At 47.4% G+C, this 19,376-nt stretch overlaps 1 protein-coding gene across 1 annotated transcript; it reads left to right on the top strand.

The window, feature by feature from the left end:
* Positions 1 to 3,133: 3,133 nt before the first annotated feature.
* Positions 3,134 to 18,041, top strand: LOC144773788 (syncytin-2-like). Its single transcript, XM_078658897.1, has 2 exons — positions 3,134 to 3,939; positions 16,780 to 18,041. The coding sequence occupies exon 2, from the start codon at positions 16,827 to 16,829 to the stop codon at positions 18,039 to 18,041; it is 1,215 nt and encodes a 404-aa protein (XP_078515023.1). The 5' UTR covers positions 3,134 to 3,939; positions 16,780 to 16,826.
* The last annotated feature ends 1,335 nt before the right edge of the window (positions 18,042 to 19,376 follow it).

Below are 19,376 nucleotides of genomic sequence, written 5' to 3' on the forward strand. Positions count from 1 at the left end.
ATATATGTGCCTCTCCTACTGTGTGTGTATTTGGTGTATTAAGGACCACCAACGGTGGCTGGTTTTGAGAGGTGGGCACGTCATATGAGATTGGTTAGGAAACATTAACTGAGTTTCATTACAGTGTGGAGAACACAGTTTTTGGTGCCGCATCATATACCCTGCCACCGTAAATCACTGTGTTGGAATAAAAAATATGTTATCAAACAATTACTTTGACATTCAAGTCATTAATGACTGTTGCACAAACCGATAGATATAGGTAAACACACTAATTTAATGAACTGAAATTTTAAATATTGCTGTTCTCGACTGCTGCTCCGGTTTGAATACCTTAGTAAAACCAGAAGATAAGAGGTGTTAGGCAAAACAGCAATAGTTGTGTTTAATTAAACAATTGGGCTGGAAGGACATTTACAGGCACAAGGTCTGAAGACTGTCTCAATTTACTTGGGTTTGCAGTGATCTTTTATACTTTTTTTCATTAATCCATAAATAAAACCGGAATCCCATGAAAGGTAAGAAATGTTGGTTGCTGCATTATAGCCAAAAATGAATGGTCAACAGTCACTACAGGTTGAGTAGACCTAGCGTGGACACAATGTGGCCAGAGGTGAATGTGTCTAGATGTCCGGCGTGGGGAGGGCTTGATCACTACGTGTGCTCGGTCCTCATAGGCTATGTGGTCCTAACTCATGTGGCATCTGACTTTATCAGGGTTTTTTTAAGTGCATGTACCCCCTTTGGACATGTGTAAATTTTTGGGGACGATGTCCCCTAACCACTGTGAACATTCAATCAGGGATCCCGCACTTAAGTAGCAGAGCCTGCCTGACTACATACTTGTATGTTGAGGTAGAGTTGGAATTTGGGATGGGGAATTCTTTTAATAAGGATGATAGTTCATTTGTGTTGACAAACGCAACAACATCCATATTACACAACAATCCTACTGTACCTGAGACATTCACTTACAAATCCGATTACTCTAAGAATGTACGTGGTTCTTATGTGCTTGTAATTTATAATACGTTGACATAAACCATTTAGTCACAGTAAACTAATACCTGTAACTTGGTTTCCTTTTGATGGCTTTTTTTCAGTAGAAACAAGAATGACTTTCCTCACTACATACCTTGGCTTAGTTCTCTAATCGGAAAATGAATAGGCGTGTAAACCTTCAATTTGATCTTTCTGTTTAAACAAGACACAGTGGTGATGTGAGCCTGAAATACACGCATGAAAGCGTTCTTTACTTTGGCAATGAAAAAATTAGGTTGATTGTGTTCCCTGAACAACACAGAACATTTGGCGCATTAGTACGAAAAGTATTCTAGGCTTTTCAACTCCCTGCCCATCAAGACCATTAGTTTTTCTGTTCTTTGGAAACAAACTCCTGTGTTTGATGCCATGTGCTCCGCTGAGCTGGGAGGGTGGCTGGCCACCTGCCAACTCTAAATGACTTTCTTAGTTTACTGCTGTAAGTCAGAGCTCCCCAGTCCAGCAATTAAGGATGTTACAGAAATATTAGAACATTTATCAGTTCTTTCAATATCTAAATATAAGAACCATCAATAAATGGTGACCAGCCAACATTTACATAAGGTCTGCCACTTTTGTTGCACTGGAAGTGCCATGATATTGACAGCATCCGATAGTTTGAGCTAAAAAATATTTTTTTCACACTGCAAATTTTGCAGCTGATGGTGTATAATGCCTCAATTGCTGTACATTCAAATTTAAGTGGAATAAACAGCGGTTTCATATTTTTCCTAATCCCCTCGCCAGTTATCTTGCCATACTATAATCAGGAACTTAGGGCCAGATGTAGGTCGCCCAATACCAGTCGGTAATAGCCGAAATTACTGAATTTTGGCCGTTACCGACCGGTATTAGGCTTTTGAGATGTAGGTGGCCATTTTACGGATTTGGTAATTTACCGAATCGGTATTTTAAGGAATCAGTAAATTACTGAATCCTTAAAATACTGATTTGGTAAATTAACAAATCCTTAATGAAGGGAGCACACAAATGAGTGCTTTTCCCAATTCAGGATTTGTTATTTACCACCAACTACAAGTTGGTGGTAAATATCCAAAACCCTAAAAAAAGTAATTTTTTGCAAATTATAACAGTGCCATGTGGCATACATACATGACCTTAAGTCATGTATGTGTGCCTCATGTGCACCCATGCACTATTCAGGGGTGCAACAGGGTGTCAAAGTGACACCCTGCCACCCTTGAATGTGTTCCCCATTTTACCGACTCGATATTTACCGATTCGGTAATTCCCATTCATTCCTATGGGCCTGTGATGGAGGGTCCCGTTCTACCATCTAACATCACCAGAAAGGAGAGTTCTGACAGCCTTGGTAACATGAAGGTCTGATGTAGGCCCTACGTGATAAAAAGTCTGAAAACATGCTAAAATAACCAGCCGTCTCCAGTGGTAAACAGAGGCCCCAGGGCCCACTATGCATGCAGGCTTACAAATACATGTTTCTGAGCACCAAAGTAAACAAGGGGAATATAGGCCTTCAAAAGAGTGTTTAGCTTCACTGTCAGCTCCCAGACCAACACACACACACACACACACTTGCCCTGGTACACGTGGTACAGCTTCCTGAAACCCCTGCTAACGTTATATTTTGAAACATAGCTTGCACAAGTATAAGCAGCAATTTCTAGCAATAAACAGCATCTATCATGAGGATTCACACCTTCAGATATGTAGAAATGTGCGTGACAGAAAAATGTCCTTTTTTAGTAATGTACAACATGTAACCATTGAGCTTAGAAAAGTACAAGATGTTCCGGAAGTGTTCTCTTCTCAAAAGTACAAGATGTTCCGGAAGTGTTCTCTTCTCAAAAGTACAAGATGTTCCGGAAATGTTCTCTCTCTCAAAGGTACAAGACGTTCTGTCCTAAAAATGTACCGAACATAATGTACTGAAAGCATTTCCTTCCGGTGTCCAAAACACTTGTGGTTAAGCCACCTGCACCAAAAGGCCAGGGGCCAGCGTCATCATAGAACCCTAGTTCCTCAATTTTGGGTATATCAAGCCCAACTGTCAAATCTGAGATCAGAGCTTTCCTGCGGATGCCCAGCTGCATGAGCGTGGAAGGTTCTCTCGGCTAGCCGAAGACTGTCTGACTTGGGACATCGGCGCCTCACTCAGGTTGTGGATCTCCCAGGGCAGATAGCCCATCTCTCACTCTTTAGATCTCTAACCCTTCAAACTATCTCTCTTCATGAATATATTCCTGTATGGTAGGCTCCTTTAAAATAGGTGACTGGTCTCACTCTCAGCTATTACCAGGCACTGAATTACTAGCAGAATGTTCTATTTTAGCTAATTCTACTTACGCCTTCTTGGCCCTGCCCTCATAATCCAGGGCTCTGATAGAAATGTGCAATCTATAGCAATGGACCTGTTCTACATGGTGGGCCAATAGACAGTTGGGTTCCATACTCTTGTACTCAGTAGTGTAGAATCATTGATCATCTGTGTTAGTGCTCCTTCTAACGTATTCCATTCCAGTATTACTCTGAGATATTTTGAGCATTAGTCATCCTGTATTGTTACCAGACAGAGTGAAGTCTGGATCATATTTAGAAAAATACATTGTAGCTTGAATTGATATGCATTTAGCTCTCTGCGTGTTAATTGAAAAATAAAGTGCCACTCCATCTTGAACGTTTGGTATCTTACATGTGTATTCTTTCTCTTACTCAGTGAAGTGCTGTGATGGTGATGTGCGAATTTTAGTCTCACCCTAAAGTGGTGACCACTGACCGAAGGGGTCAAGACTTTCCCCTTCACACGTGGCGCCCAACTGTTTCATCGTACCTGCCTGATCCATTCTGAGGAGGAATTCGGTGGTCTTCCAGGAGCCGCATTTGGGTGTCCCCGCCGCAGCCTCTTGCCTACCATTGGTGAGTCAAGGAACGTTTTATTTTTTCCCCCTTGAGTCCCGGTGATGGCTACTTGGCTGTGTGCGGGCCCCCTGTGCTTGGTTCTGGGCTAGACTCCTGACCCCCCCCCCCTCAGAATTGCACATGGTCATGATCCAAGAACCCTCTGTGTCCCTCAGTGGTCACATTGTCCTACTTGTCATTACGATTTTTATGTCAATACTTCTGCGCCTCATTTGTGCACAGTTCGGTTCATAATAATTGATGTTGTGGGTTGTGGTTTGTCGGTGTCAGACAAGTCTCTCTCTCTGTCGGTTCCAGGCCGAGGAGAGCGCCTCTGTGGCTACTTCTTTGCTGTCAACTACCCCCAGCTTTGATCCCTCTCGGCAGTTTCAGTCTGCGAGCTGGGTGTGGTCCGGACACTACAGGTCCTGACTCGGGTTTGAGACCCACCCTGCCCCTTTTCTGTGGGCAGGTTCCTGATCCCTCTTCCAAGTCGAGTCTTGGGAGCTGGGTGTCCCCTGGAATTATCCAGGGTCGGAGATTTAAGGTTCTCCACTGGGGGTCGTTTGACTCTGACTTTCACACTCTGGCATTCTTGCCACCTGACTTTCACTGACTTTCACACTCTGGCATTCTTGCCACCTGACTTTCACACTCTGGCATTCTTGCCACCTACCTTTCCCACTGCCTACGCACCTACCTTTCCCACTGCCTACGTCCCTTCAGCCCGTTGCTAAATTACTACTAACACCACCCACCCCTCCTCAATGAGGACTCTGCCTTCGCTTTACTGTCCTCCAGACATATTTTTACACGGTCTCGCTGTATTATTCTACATTTCCCCGCTGCTCCTACAGCCACCCAGCCAACGCCCACGGACTTCCTGCACTTCACACCAGCGACAAGAGGAACTGCTCTGTGCCCTCTGTGGTTCATACAGCAGCTCGCCGGCTCACTTCCTCCCCTGGCGCAGCAGCGCCACTCTGCCTCACAGCTCCCCCGAGCCCCTCCCGCCCTTGCTTAACATTTAACACTGCACAGGGTCCCTCGCTCTTCCTTTCTCCTCTTCCGTGCTCCTCGTTCATTCTTTTTCTCACTGCCACTTCAACACTCCTCTCTTTCTCTATCCATACCTACCTCTCTCAGTCACGGCACCCTGTTCTTTCCCTCCCTCCTCCTCACATTTATCATTGCTGCTGCTATTATTTTACACTGTCTCTCTCGCCCTCATGCTCCTGCCCACGAAATACTACACTTCTTCCTTTAACATCATTGGTACTTCTGACTTCTCTGTTCCCTGTTCTTCCAGTACTCAAATGTCATACTCATCCCGGGGATATCTTCACGTTATTGATCACACTGTCAAATAGTGACATTTCCTGCCTTGGTATTTTATTTTCAACATCGTTCTTTTAGTTCATATTGGTCATTGCTCTGATCTTCAAGTAGTGAGATTTAATATCTAGATCGTTCTTTTATATCTTGATGGTCCATCTGGTCTTCTATAGTGGTTTCCTTCAGGATGCATCCTATGTATGTTATCAGTATTTATTGTTCTGTCATCATGTTGTTCATTATGTACTATGTTGATTATTGACCTTCTCCATTTCATGTTTTGTTCATTTGCCCTGCTTTATGCCACATGTGGTCGTGCATTCCTGTGCTTTGTGTAAGTAGCAGCTGTGCTTTGTGACTACGACACCAATTCCCTCCCCTGTGACCCATTGTTCCCTTACTCATATCTCTGCCTTGTCCCTCACCTAGGTATAGTGTACCACACGCCTTATAAACACCCCATTCCTCGCACGCCGCATTGGTCGCATTGCCTTTCCCGCAGTGCCCTTCCTTTCTCAACACATACAACGCCCGATTGGTGCCAATCATTTGCTTCACAATTGATTGCCAACAGGAGGGAAGAAGTCATTCATCCTCCCCTGCCTCCCTACATCCCTTGCCTATACGTGGTATGCCTTACACCCGCATATCTCCGTAATGTCCACTACCCCCCCACACATTCACCAGTGTACCATTCAGTTCCTTCACGGCAGACCTGACCTACTTCACAATTCCGCAACCAACGAATTCACATCCCTTACAGAAGAACACCGCACCATACTCACAGACGCCTGGACACTTTTAGGAGCTAACCTTACACCAGGCACACAACTTCACATCTCCACCCAAACTCTTGATAACATTCCAGACATATCTCTTACCCCACCATCCCCTGACACCGCTGCCCCTCAGCACTTATATACAGAGGACACCTCTAGTTCTGGCGCGTCCACCCTATCTGTTCCCCACTCACTTCCCCCTGATTGCCCACAGCACCCACCCATTCTCATCACTGACGACGAGTCTTCACGAGATTCAATTCTCACCATTAACGACGATTTCTCACTAGAATCAATATTGTCATATACCACATTTGAAATAGTACACATCCCACCGCCAGAAGGAAGAGGACCAAACTCTCCTCAACCATCCGGCCCCAACGAAGATACATTACCCCTTTTGAGAGCACTTCTATCTGATCCATTATAAAAGACTGGCCCCAGCATTCTGCCACACATACAGAGTCCATCACACTGCTCCTACGTTCACATAAGGGGATGATCACACTGCACCAACTTACACATAAGGGAATGTGCGATCATCCCACTGATCATATCACCATATTCCTGATAAACAATAACGTTGTAGGCATTTCTGACGGCCACCCCTCTTGTTTCATCCACGTCACACCCCTCAGTAGCTCTGTTCTTCTCGCAATATTTCGGGCACTCAATATCGATTACGCCTACCCTCGTCACGTCACTCTATCTCTCGCACCAGCATTTTCACGCCCCGCCGAGCTTGTAGTAAAGGCTCTCCCACACAAACAGTTCCACGCACCACCGCCCCCATAGTAAAGGATCACAGCAGCACTCACTACACCTCTGCATCACCTGCCTATCAAATAACAAGAAACAAAAACCCCATGCAGGCTCTTCAGGCAGTTTACGAGAAACGAATATTGGGCACGTCAGTGCATAGAACTCCGGAGTGGATCTATATCAGGATCCGCCTACTATCACCAGGCCTAGAACTTCCCACTGTAGTCGAGTCCTCCTGGCCACGGAACCCACTGCAAAGCACAGTTCGCGACGCCTTTGCCCGTCACAATCTTGAATTCCCTGATTTCTCCCCAGAGGGAAAATACAGGGGACCCGACGAAATACAGTTAAGATTCATACTCTACCACATCGCCTGTACTGAAGTAGGAGAAGAACTCATCAGAGACCTGCCTCCTCACGACTGCAGCCTGTGCACAAACGACTGCATCCCTGCACAAACATCACAGCCCACACACCCCAGCCCTCACAACAACTAGGCGACAAAAACAACCAGGCAGGAGTGCGTAGTGTCTCATACATACATCAGGCACTAAGTACCCTCATGAGTAGAATACAGAATCCCACCGTGTATAAAACACCGCACGGCTATCATATATATTTTGTTGTGCATCTTCCAAATGTGGGAGGACCAGCAGTTCTGTCCGGATTCTTCCCCAGACACCCACGCCAGTCTCAGATAGCCGAAGCCTGCTTTGGCGGCCAACTCCAATTCCCTGGTTGCACCCCCACACTAAATAAAGAGTTGCAAAAGGAGGTTTATGACCACGCCCTAGCAGGAGTAGCAGAAGAACTCGTGCCTGATCTCTAGAGAAGCGTGGCCAATACCCCGCATCAGACCCCTGCCTTGCCGGCCTACAAATATCTCGTCATGGCAACACCACTCCAACATGTCCTGAAAACTTTCGGTGCCCAAGAAAAACGCATACTCAAACACTGTAGGGAGCTTCACAAATTAACACAGAACATGGATTATCCGTGGCCCTCTGAAGGCTCTTTTAACGTAAATACTCTCGAGCACGCCACCACGTTCCTGAACACCAAATATTCAGGAACCAAATTACAAAAAAGGAAAGAAACCTTGGCTCTCTGGCGTATTTTTAAAGAAAACACGCAAGAGCATCCTGCCACCCTGCCCACTGCACCTTCTGCGCCCCCACCTTATCAGGCCAGTGGCATGTACCCTGCCCGAGGGTCAGCAAAGGACAAAGAACTAGATGTACAGAGCACAACTAACTCCTTACCCACTGTCGGATACGACCAACTCCCAAGTGACCTTTTTTCCACACCCGAAAACTCTTCACCAGGTGGTGACGGCAGCACTGCGTCATTGACACCGCCCGGCACCAACAGTGGCCCAACAACATTAGAGACAGCGTCAGCTCCGGCTCTAGTTAGTCCCCCACCAGGTACACCGGTCACCGGTGGCAGTCCAATTTTGCACGCCACAGTGCCAGGATTACCAGGGCAAATAAATGCGCAGTTTTCACTACAACTGAATCCCACTTCTGTCTCAGCCCTGCCTGTCGAGGAAGGAGAGATGGCAACCAACAATGTGTCCGTCACCTCATCAAACAACTCACGCACATCATCTCACCACTCATCCGACTCGCCTCGCCAAACACTCCCTCACTACCCCGATCTGAACGGCCTCCGTAACATGACTGCTCCACAATTCCCGGAGCAGGAAGCCACCTCACGAGACCATCTGCCCTTCGGTGGTCCACGCACAGGGGAGCCACTGATCACATTCGCCACCGTTCAACAACAGAATACGGAAAGAGAAGTACAGGGCCCACAAGCACCATATCGAGTCCATTATGACAATTGGAGAGCAGCCACAGAATTCAATAAAAGTTTAGAGTGCAGTCCCAATGGAAATGCACTACCTGACATGTTCCTCCGAGAAGGGCCACACAGCCTTGAACACGACGATATAACATCGGTAGTTCGACGCGCCTCAATGAAATTAGAGCAGATAAGTGAAAGGTTGTCCGATACCCTCAAGATTGCCAACTGTCACACACCAAATACCCAGGCAACAATGAACACTTCGCGACAACACTTCGAACACGCAGGCATCTTTCAAAGGATGGGAGGGGATGGGGAACGAGGCAACAGCTCACTGCAGACATCCCCCCTCCCATCCATACCTTTGCCAAGTGTGGATCCCTCCCGGGACATAAGAGAATATGAGGGGCGGCCGGAAGTGAACTACCATGGGTCCCCCTCCCCGTGTCTCCAGACAGCTACACCCGACAATTCACATACAACGGCTGGAACAGCTCAGCTCCAGCCCACACCCCCAGACATACCCCCACGGCGTCCCGCACCTATAGCCGACCCGTTTGCCCCACCACCTACCACAGCCATAACAATTTCCTCCAGCCAGCCACGCGCCATAAGTGGAGCAAACACATCAACAAACCCATTCTACCAACATCAGGACTTCCACAACTCGGGAGTTGCGGGTGGGGCCAAGAAAAAGAGAAAAACAGAGGTACAAAGACTTGCAGTATTAGGAACACACGGACGACCAGAGGACATCGCATACGATGCCTCTGGCAATGACGCTCCCATCAAATACCAAGTCACTGGCACTGCCTCCATGCGAAACACTCGAGCTAGAACAGGCAATGGCATGTTCTTCAGCAGGCCTTGTGCCCTGCGGGACAAGGACCTTACCCCCAACCAAATAGTGGAGATAGGTGAGAATTCAGATTTCGCTGTCATCCCCTTCACAGACGATCTGGCCGGATGGACAGAGTCCTTGGCCCCGCAGATGATCCCCTGGCCAAGGGAAGGGTCTTTCGAACCACATCATATGGCCACAGCTGTAGAATGTATCCTGGATGGTGTAGGGGATGAAGACTGGGACTACGACTATATGCGAGCCAGTCTCGAGATTTGGCAGAAATATGCCATAAGATATGACACCACAAGACCGAAGTATCCAGGTGTAGGGATTAGCCGCCAAATGCCGCTACTATACAAAACTCCAGGGGCCCCCGCCGTATATAACTGCTGGTCCTATACAGAGAAGGAAGCCATTAAAAAGAACCTTCCACCCCTCACAGAGGGGGCCAGCAAATGGATAGTGGCCTTAGAGAAGAATACCACAGGCACCAAACCAGGGATTGGAGACATGAAAAGTTTGCTTATATCCATCATGGGAGGGGAAGCTGAAGAAATTTTCACAAGTATCAGTAACGGACTGATAACAATGAACGAGACAAGATATGATGGGGAACCATTTGATAAAATAAGGGCGGCAGTCTGGACTAAGTTGAAATTAAAATACCCCGATGTTCCCGATATCGGGTCTCTCATGTCTCTGACCATGCAAACAAATGAGGACCCTATCAATTTCATTTCTAGAATGAAAGAAAAATGGCATCAAGAGCTAGGTGACTCCTGGAATACAACCGGAGGGAACAGCAGGCTCTTTTACCACATGGTGAAGAGGGGACTGCCAGACGACGTGCAGGAGAAATTAGATGGGGTAGTAGCCATGGAAGCAAAACCATGGCCGGAGATACAGGACCACATCATACATTTCTGCAAAAAGAAAATAGAACAGGAAAAAAGTAGACAACTAGCCATTGAAAATGCAGCTGCAAAGCTAGTACAGCAGAAACTTAATAGGAAAAAGGATACAGTGGACAATCTCATGCTGGCGGCACCAGTCAGCCAAATGACAGCTGTCGCCACCTTTCCACAGGACGCTCGAAATGTGCTCGCCACTAATACCCAGCCCACTCCCCAGCAAGTGCAGCAGCCTGCCGTACAATATACACAGACACAGCCGCCACCAACACAACCAGCCATACAGTACGTACAGACTTCACCACAGCCAGCCATACAGTATGTACAGACTCCGCCACAACAGACAGTACAGTACGTGCAAGCCCAGCAGCAGCCCACAGTGCAGTACATCCCACAGCAGCCCCCGGTGCAGTATCTAGCACCACAACCTGCCTACAATAATGACCAACATCAGTATTACAACAACAATAGAAATACAGGGATGCAGGGAAGGGGCAACGGACAGCAAAGGGCCCAACTACAGTCAGGCCAACGTACATGCTTCTATTGTCACAAAGTGGGGCACCTGCTAAGAGAGTGTCGCTCTAGGATTCGAGACCAAGGCCAACAAGTTATGGGTCCCGGCCAGCAAGCACCCCAGCAGTTCCAACCACAACAACAAATGTATGCTCAGGCACCCCAGATGGTGTACGCTTATACCCAACAAGCACCACAGCAGAATATGCAGCTAGCACAGCTCCAGACACCTGTAATGACCCAAGCCCAACAGCAATCCACATTGATGCAAGGTCCCGTGCAACTGCAGCAACAGTCACCCTCATACCAAATGATGCCCCAAGCCCAAGCTGCCCCACCACCAGGTGGTGTGGTAGTCACATCCAATAACCCATTTGCACAAGGCACCATCCAGCAATACTCACGCTAGGACAGCCCACAGACAACTCTTGTTGACCCAGTTTTATCATGCATCATGAGCGGTGAAGATGACCCCACCGTCCTGGTCACGATAAATAACAAAACATATAGCTTCCTCATTGACACAGGCGCCACGTACTCCTGCATTACAGCCGGACACCTGCCTATTTCTGATCAAGTAGCGGACACACAGGGATTCTCTGGGGCAATAGCAAGGGTCCCCTTTACAAAGCCAGTACCCCTACAAATAGGAGACCGGGTGCTAGAGCAACAACTGCTTTATTCACCACACTCTCCAGTCAACCTTCTAGGAAGAGACCTAATGGCTAAACTGAATATGACTATTCACTTCCATGAGAACGGAACAATGGTTTGCTCTATACCTGGCACACCCTTAGCAAGAATGATGGCACTCACTGCTCAATCTTCCCTGACAGATCAAATGAGGGCTCGCCCTGTGGACGAACAAGCATTCTCCACTGCGGTACACATCATTGTAGCCAACACACCCGAACTACACCAGCGCACTGTCCAGCTCCCCAAGGAGTTTCTCTTTCGTCCGGAGTCCCAGCACTTTCAGATATGTGACAACAGCATGATCCTAGGCATACGTGCTCTTCACATTACACCTACATATGGGGCATTCATAGCAAGAGACGACAATATGCGCTCATGGGCCTGTGTGATTTTCATTGAGCCCGGACACCAAGTGAGGGACATTTCAGATGAACAGCTCTTTGGTGATCCTGATAACTATCCAATAACAGAGATTGTCTACAAGTATGAGGTACCCCTGTCAGCGACAGTGGAAAAAAGAACACCCACTGCCCCGCAGAAATATGACTCAGTGCGTGAAGCTGACTTAGCCCAAGTCCCGCCACACCTGTGGACCACCGGTCCTAATGACGTGGGCCTCATCCGTTCTGCCACTCCATTTAAGATAACTCTGAAACAAGGCGTGATCCTACCCAGAATAAAACAGTACCCACTTTCCAAGGAAGCAGAGGAAGGCATTGCCCCAACAATACAAGCCCTGCTAGATCAAGGAGTCATATACCCATGCGTATCTCCAGTTAACACCTGCCTGTTTCCTGTGCGCAAGGGCAAAACTAATCAGTGGCGTTTAATTCATGATTTACGCCCAATTAACAACATAGTGGTACCAGAGTTTCCCATTGTCCCAGACCCTTCCGTCATCCTCACCAATGTTCCCCCGAATGCACAGTACTTTTCGGTGATCGACCTGAAAAACGCATTTTTCAGCGTCCCCCTCCACCCAGACAGTCAGTACCTATTGGCCTTCGTCTTCGGCGGGGTGCAAATGACGTACCGGCGTTTGCCTCAGGGATACTGTGAGTCCCCGAGCGTGTTCAACCGCGTGGTCAAAGAGGACTTATCGAACTTCCAATGTCACAGTACCTTACTGCAGTATGTCGATGATATTTTGCTCTGCAGCACTACAGAATCCCAGTGCAGAACTGATACAGTCTCTCTGCTCACCACACTAGCTCACAGAGGCTACAAGGTGGAAAAAAACAAACTTCAGTACTGCCAAACAGAAGTACAATACCTCGGTCAGTTAATATCAGCATCAGGGAGACGGGTCACGCCTGACAGAGTTGAAGCCATCAAAGGGACATCAGAGCCCCAAACTGTCAAGGACATGCAAAAGTTCCTAGGATTAGTGAACTATGTCCGCCAGTGGGTCTTTGATTTTTCCACAATAACTGCCCCTCTGTTGAAAGCAGTTAAAGCAGCCAAAGACACACGCAACAAAATAGACTGGACACCTGAAATGGCAGCTTCCTTTAAACAACTCAAAGATGAAATAACAAATGCACCAGTGTTAGGCACACCTGACTACACAAAAGAATTCTACCTGTTCACCCACTGCAATGGCCAGGTCATGACTGCCGTCCTCACTCAGAAGTACCCAATGGGCCACAAGCCCCTTGCTTACTTCAGCGGAATGCTAGACTCAGTCATGAAAGGTCATTACCCCTGCGAGCAAGCTCTTGCTGCGGCAGCCTTTGCAGTGGATAAAAGCACACCCATTGTCATGGGATCCCCTTTGACACTGTACACTGAGCACGCTGTCTTTGCCATAATTCAGAAAGCTAAAACAACATTGACAACACAAAGAGTGTCAGGTTATGAAGTCATATTGTCATTGCCCACCCTGAAGGTTGTCAAATGTCACACAGTCAACCCAGCCACATTCTTTGCCCATCCCATTACCGCATCCGATGATGACACCCATGACTGTGCCACATACTGTCCTGATGAGTCAGGAGCAGCAAAAGAGGACCCCCTGCCAAACAGCACTGTATATTTTGTAGATGGGTCCTCCACAATAGACCAAGAAACAGGGATCAGATACACAGGAGCCGCAGTGGTTAGGGCTCAGCAGCATGAGTCCTCTGACTCCCTAGACATTGTACAACAAATTACATTGCCATCGCACTACTCTGCCCAAGCCGCTGAACTAGTGGCACTAATTGCCGCTTTAAACAATGGGGTTGGTGACCGCATCACTGTATACTCAGACTCTGCATATGTCACAACAACCACACACTCGAGCATCTTGCGCTGGAAAAGGCGCGGATTCCTCAAATCAGATGGAACACCGGTATGTCACAAACTATTGTTGGAAGAACTAATAGAAGCCCTGACGCGTCCAACAGAGGTAGCCGTTGTCAAATGTGCTGCCCACACGAATGGACAAGACTTTGTGTCCAGAGGCAACGCTCTGGCAGACTGGGCAGCCAAAGCTGCAGCCAGACCCCCCTTACCTTTCACTGAGCATGACCCGCACAACACCCCAATTTTACTTGCCCAAGCTACAACACCAACAGAACTGACCAAGACAAATGAAGACAGTGTACCCTTAACACCACACACAGAGAACAACAAAGACACAAACACCACCCCTATTGATCCAAATGATTCCTGCCCACTCGATGACACACAACAATACGATTTCATTGCCCAACTACATCTCAGAGAGATACAAGAAAGTGCACCACCACAAGAGAAAGAGTTATGGAAAAAGAGGGGAGTACAGCAGGACCCTGCTGATTTTATTTACAGGCAGACCATGTCCGGAAAACCTGTCATGCCACAAGCCTTACTGCAGATAGCATTAGATCAACTTCACCTTCCCGCACATGTCTCCCGAGATAACATGTCCACCACATTACAAGCAGATTGGTTCATTCCCAATGCTTATGAACTGATACAGCTCTTTGTTAATAAATGCATCATTTGCCAACAGTATTCCCCAAACCCAACTCTCAAAACTGTTGCCTCCACTATTCCTAAACCTTCTGGCCCATTCAAAGAACTCCACCTTGACTATGTCGACATGATTGATCGGTGCCAAAATTACCGATATCTCATTGTGGTAGTATGCCCCTTCTCACGGTGGATCGAAGCTGGACCATGCGTCCACTGCGATGCCAAAGCAGCAGCCACATTCCTGCTCCGTGACGTCATTTCCCGCTTTGGAATTCCTTCCGCCATCAGGACTGACAACGGGAGCCATTTTTCAAACGCCATCTTCTCCTCTCTCACCACAATGCTAGGCATAAGACACAAGCTGACATCCGCGTACCATCCCCAAAGTAATGGCATCTGTGAGCGCCTCAATGGCCTGCTCAAAAACAAAATAAGCAAAATTAGCGCCACCATCGGCAAAAAGTGGCTCTACTGTCTCCCACTGGCCCTCTTCTCATTAAGAAATTCCCCAAGCTCGGATCACCACCTCACACCCCACCAACTTGTCACCGGACGATCCATAAATGTAGCAGTCCCTCCCAGCAGGCCCAAAACTGATAGCGAGTCATCCTCTGAGATTGTTAAAGCTGAGCTTTACGACTTCTTGTGCACACTAACACGCGCTGCGCAGTTCCTCTCTGTCCAGGTATCCAGAAGGAAGGAGAAGGGCCCCATCGATCCTGAGCTCCCACCTATCCGTCCTGGAAGTCTGATCTTTATCCGGAGACACGTCCGGAAGTGGAAAGACCCCAAATTTGACGGCCCCTTTTCAGTGATTGATTCATCTCCAACTGCTGTCCGGATAGCTGAACGAAGAGCATGGATACATCGGCGAGACGTTCGGCTCGCTCCTGTGCCTCCGCAACAATAAACAATGAACTAAGAGAGGAAAGAGACATGCCCATGGTCCCCCTGAATGAGGACAGCGGTTTCCCGTCCACTGCCGAAGAAGAAGAAGAAGAGGAAGAAGAAGAAGACACGCCCGTGCTGACCCAGGAATACAGCAGCTACAATGCGAAGTTATGTACTCTTGTCACATTTATGCTTTGTATCATTGTTGGAGTGGCACTAATAACTTTTAATTGGTGCGTCTATTTTTTTGCTGTAAAGAGCTTTAATGAGATAGGCAATAGAAATACCTTACCATCCACTGTTTCAGCAACAGTACCAGCGGTCACACTCAAACAGCAGACAACAACACAACACACACTAGGTCCTGAACTCCCAGAAAATAGCACTACTAACAATATGTCCGTTAGTGTACACCTTGAACTCTCACCCAGTACCCCAGAGGAAAGGACTAGCCCCTGGAAGATAGCTACCATCGCCACAGAACTAGCGCCCCGCCAACGCCTTCCCCGTCACCATAGAACACGCCGATTTGCTATCGCCCCATACAGAACAAAACCTCTTGTCCCCCGCAAGAATGCTAATATCCAGAAGGTAGGGCATAAAACATTCCAACATCTTGTGCAAATACAGGAAGGTCTAAGGCCCATGCTCAGCCTGCCCCAAATAGTAAGGGACCATTCAGTCCACTCCTCTCTAGTGGACAACTCCTGGTACAGGGACATGACAGCAGTAGGGAAAAGAGTAACAAATGAGTCTTGCTACGTATGCTCCTACATTCCCCATGCAGTAGGTGCTGACAGACTGATTTTTCCCAAGGAAGTCCCACCGCACATAGCCATGTGCCTTCTGCACTTGTACCTCTGCCGAATACTAGGACAGATTAGGGTCCTTTCAGCCCAAAAGGTAGTGCTGATGGTAAACGTCACCAAATGGGACTACGTCTATACGGTACACCAGGTTGTCACCGACGCAGCGGAACTTAGGGAGGAGTTCAAGGAAATGCGAAGGTTAGGGGTACAGGACATAGCGTGGCATGAAAGTCGTATTAAGTCACGAGGGTACATAACGAACCTCAAACCCCGGGCAGGGTGTGAGGTTGCATTTAAACACCCCCCAGGCCCACACAACTGCCCATGTAATAATAGAACAATGCTACGCCTCCTAGCACAGGTCTACCTTAACTACAAATGGCAAAGCCCCGGAGGATTTTTTTGTAAGGCGGCAGCCTTGGGACCCCCGTGGGCGGACTGGAATGAAGGGGATAAGTGTGATCAAATATGGGCTGAGGAGAGCGGGAGGTATACATGGAGTGGGGAAGGAATGCCAGAACATAAAAAAGGATTCAAACTAAAAAACCCTTCTCTTTGTTTCATAGGAAACGGCTCGGTGGCTGTTGGGCGCAACACAGACTGTAATTCCACGATGTTCAGCTTCGATATGCAGTTCGGCACCACGACTTTAATGGATTATTACTGGGCGTGCGGAGAGCACCTCTATATCCAACTACCTCCTCAATGGCTCGGACTGTGCACTTTGGTGACTTTGCATGAAATTCACCTGGTCGTACCAGCATCAAATGCTTCCCACATCCTGTCACATCCAATGACAGGTGACCTGACATTCCTCCATCGACACCGGCGAGCAGCAGAGTATTTCGCAACTGAAGCCCGTGGCAAGGTCCCAGAAGAATTCCGCCTCTTCAATGAGGCCCAGCTGTTCTTCGGAGGGGCATTCCCCATTTTTCAAACTCAGGCTAATGCCCGCTGGCTGGAAGTAACTCGCTATGAAGTCATGAAAGCAATAAACAGCACCAGGGATGGCCTAAATGCAATTAGGGAAGAACTGCGCCCACTACGACTTATGGTTCTGGAACATCGCTACTTCCTCGACATGCTAACGGCCAAAGATGGTGGTCTGTGTCATCAAATTGGGAAATCCTGCTGCACTTTCATACCTGGGAACGACGAGGACAACGGATCAATATCAAGGGCCATTGAGGAATTGACTAACTTGGGAAAAGACATGATTGAGGAAGGAGGTGCCCCTGCAGACATTATTCCAACGAACTGGTTCGACTTTGACTGGATGCCCTCCTGGCTAACTGCTATTCTAAAACTAATGATACCGATAGTCGGAATTATGGTCTTTCTGTGTTGCGCCTTTCAGTTAGGGAGTCACTGTATCAAGAAATTGAGTACAAAAGCTGTAGGGATGAATTACGCTAGGACAGGGATTTACGAGATACCAAGATATGAGGGCATGGATCGGGCTCCTGGGGATGGGAATGGAGAACAGGTACAAATGATCAAGCTAGTACAAACTAGCACACATCCAGCACCACTTGCCACACACTTTGGAGTACCACCAGCCCCACCTCTCCCTCAAGGTAGACACACAATAAGTAACAACACTGCAGCTGCCCGGTATGAATGCCTGATCAACAAATTAGGTCAACAGTATACCCAGCTACTAAGGTCAGACGAAGACGTTGCACGACCAACCAGTTTTCAGTGCTATGTCAATGACATGCCATGGATCCCACCCCTGGCAGAAAATTCAACAAAATACTCACTTAAGAATATGTTCATAAATGAACAAGAGGGGGCAGATGATGGAGGGTCCCGTTCTACCATCTAACATCACCAGAAAGGAGAGTTCTGACAGCCTTGGTAACATGAAGGTCTGATGTAGGCCCTACGTGATAAAAAGTCTGAAAACATGCTAAAATAACCAGCCGTCTCCAGTGGTAAACAGAGGCCCCAGGGCCCACTATGCATGCAGGCTTACAAATACATGTTTCTGAGCACCAAAGTAAACAAGGGGAATATAGGCCTTCAAAAGAGTGTTTAGCTTCACTGTCAGCTCCCAGACCAACACACACACACACACACACTTGCCCTGGTACACGTGGTACAGCTTCCTGAAACCCCTGCTAACGTTATATTTTGAAACATAGCTTGCACAAGTATAAGCAGCAATTTCTAGCAATAAACAGCATCTATCATGAGGATTCACACCTTCAGATATGTAGAAATGTGCGTGACAGAAAAATGTCCTTTTTTAGTAATGTACAACATGTAACCATTGAGCTTAGAAAAGTACAAGATGTTCCGGAAGTGTTCTCTTCTCAAAAGTACAAGATGTTCCGGAAGTGTTCTCTTCTCAAAAGTACAAGATGTTCCGGAAATGTTCTCTCTCTCAAAGGTACAAGACGTTCTGTCCTAAAAATGTACCGAACATAATGTACTGAAAGCATTTCCTTCCGGTGTCCAAAACACTTGTGGTTAAGCCACCTGCACCAAAAGGCCAGGGGCCAGCGTCATCATAGAACCCTAGTTCCTCAATTTTGGGTATATCAAGCCCAACTGTCAAATCTGAGATCAGAGCTTTCCTGCGGATGCCCAGCTGCATGAGCGTGGAAGGTTCTCTCGGCTAGCCGAAGACTGTCTGACTTGGGACATCGGCGCCTCACTCAGGTTGTGGATCTCCCAGGGCAGATAGCCCATCTCTCACTCTTTAGATCTCTAACCCTTCAAACTATCTCTCTTCATGAATATATTCCTGTATGGTAGGCTCCTTTAAAATAGGTGACTGGTCTCACTCTCAGCTATTACCAGGCACTGAATTACTAGCAGAATGTTCTATTTTAGCTAATTCTACTTACGCCTTCTTGGCCCTGCCCTCATAATCCAGGGCTCTGATAGAAATGTGCAATCTATAGCAATGGACCTGTTCTACATGGTGGGCCAATAGACAGTTGGGTTCCATACTCTTGTACTCAGTAGTGTAGAATCATTGATCATCTGTGTTAGTGCTCCTTCTAACGTATTCCATTCCAGTATTACTCTGAGATATTTTGAGCATTAGTCATCCTGTATTGTTACCAGACAGAGTGAAGTCTGGATCATATTTAGAAAAATACATTGTAGCTTGAATTGATATGCATTTAGCTCTCTGCGTGTTAATTGAAAA

The sequence above is a fragment of the Lissotriton helveticus genome, chromosome 8 (assembly GCF_964261635.1).
Source record: "Lissotriton helveticus chromosome 8, aLisHel1.1, whole genome shotgun sequence".
In the NCBI taxonomy this organism is placed as follows: domain Eukaryota; kingdom Metazoa; phylum Chordata; class Amphibia; order Caudata; family Salamandridae; genus Lissotriton; species Lissotriton helveticus.

Coding starts and splice junctions, on each gene's coding strand:
- LOC144773788 (XM_078658897.1), top strand. CDS start 16,827: ATGTTCAGCTTCGATATGCAGTTCGGCACCACGACTTTAATGGATTAT.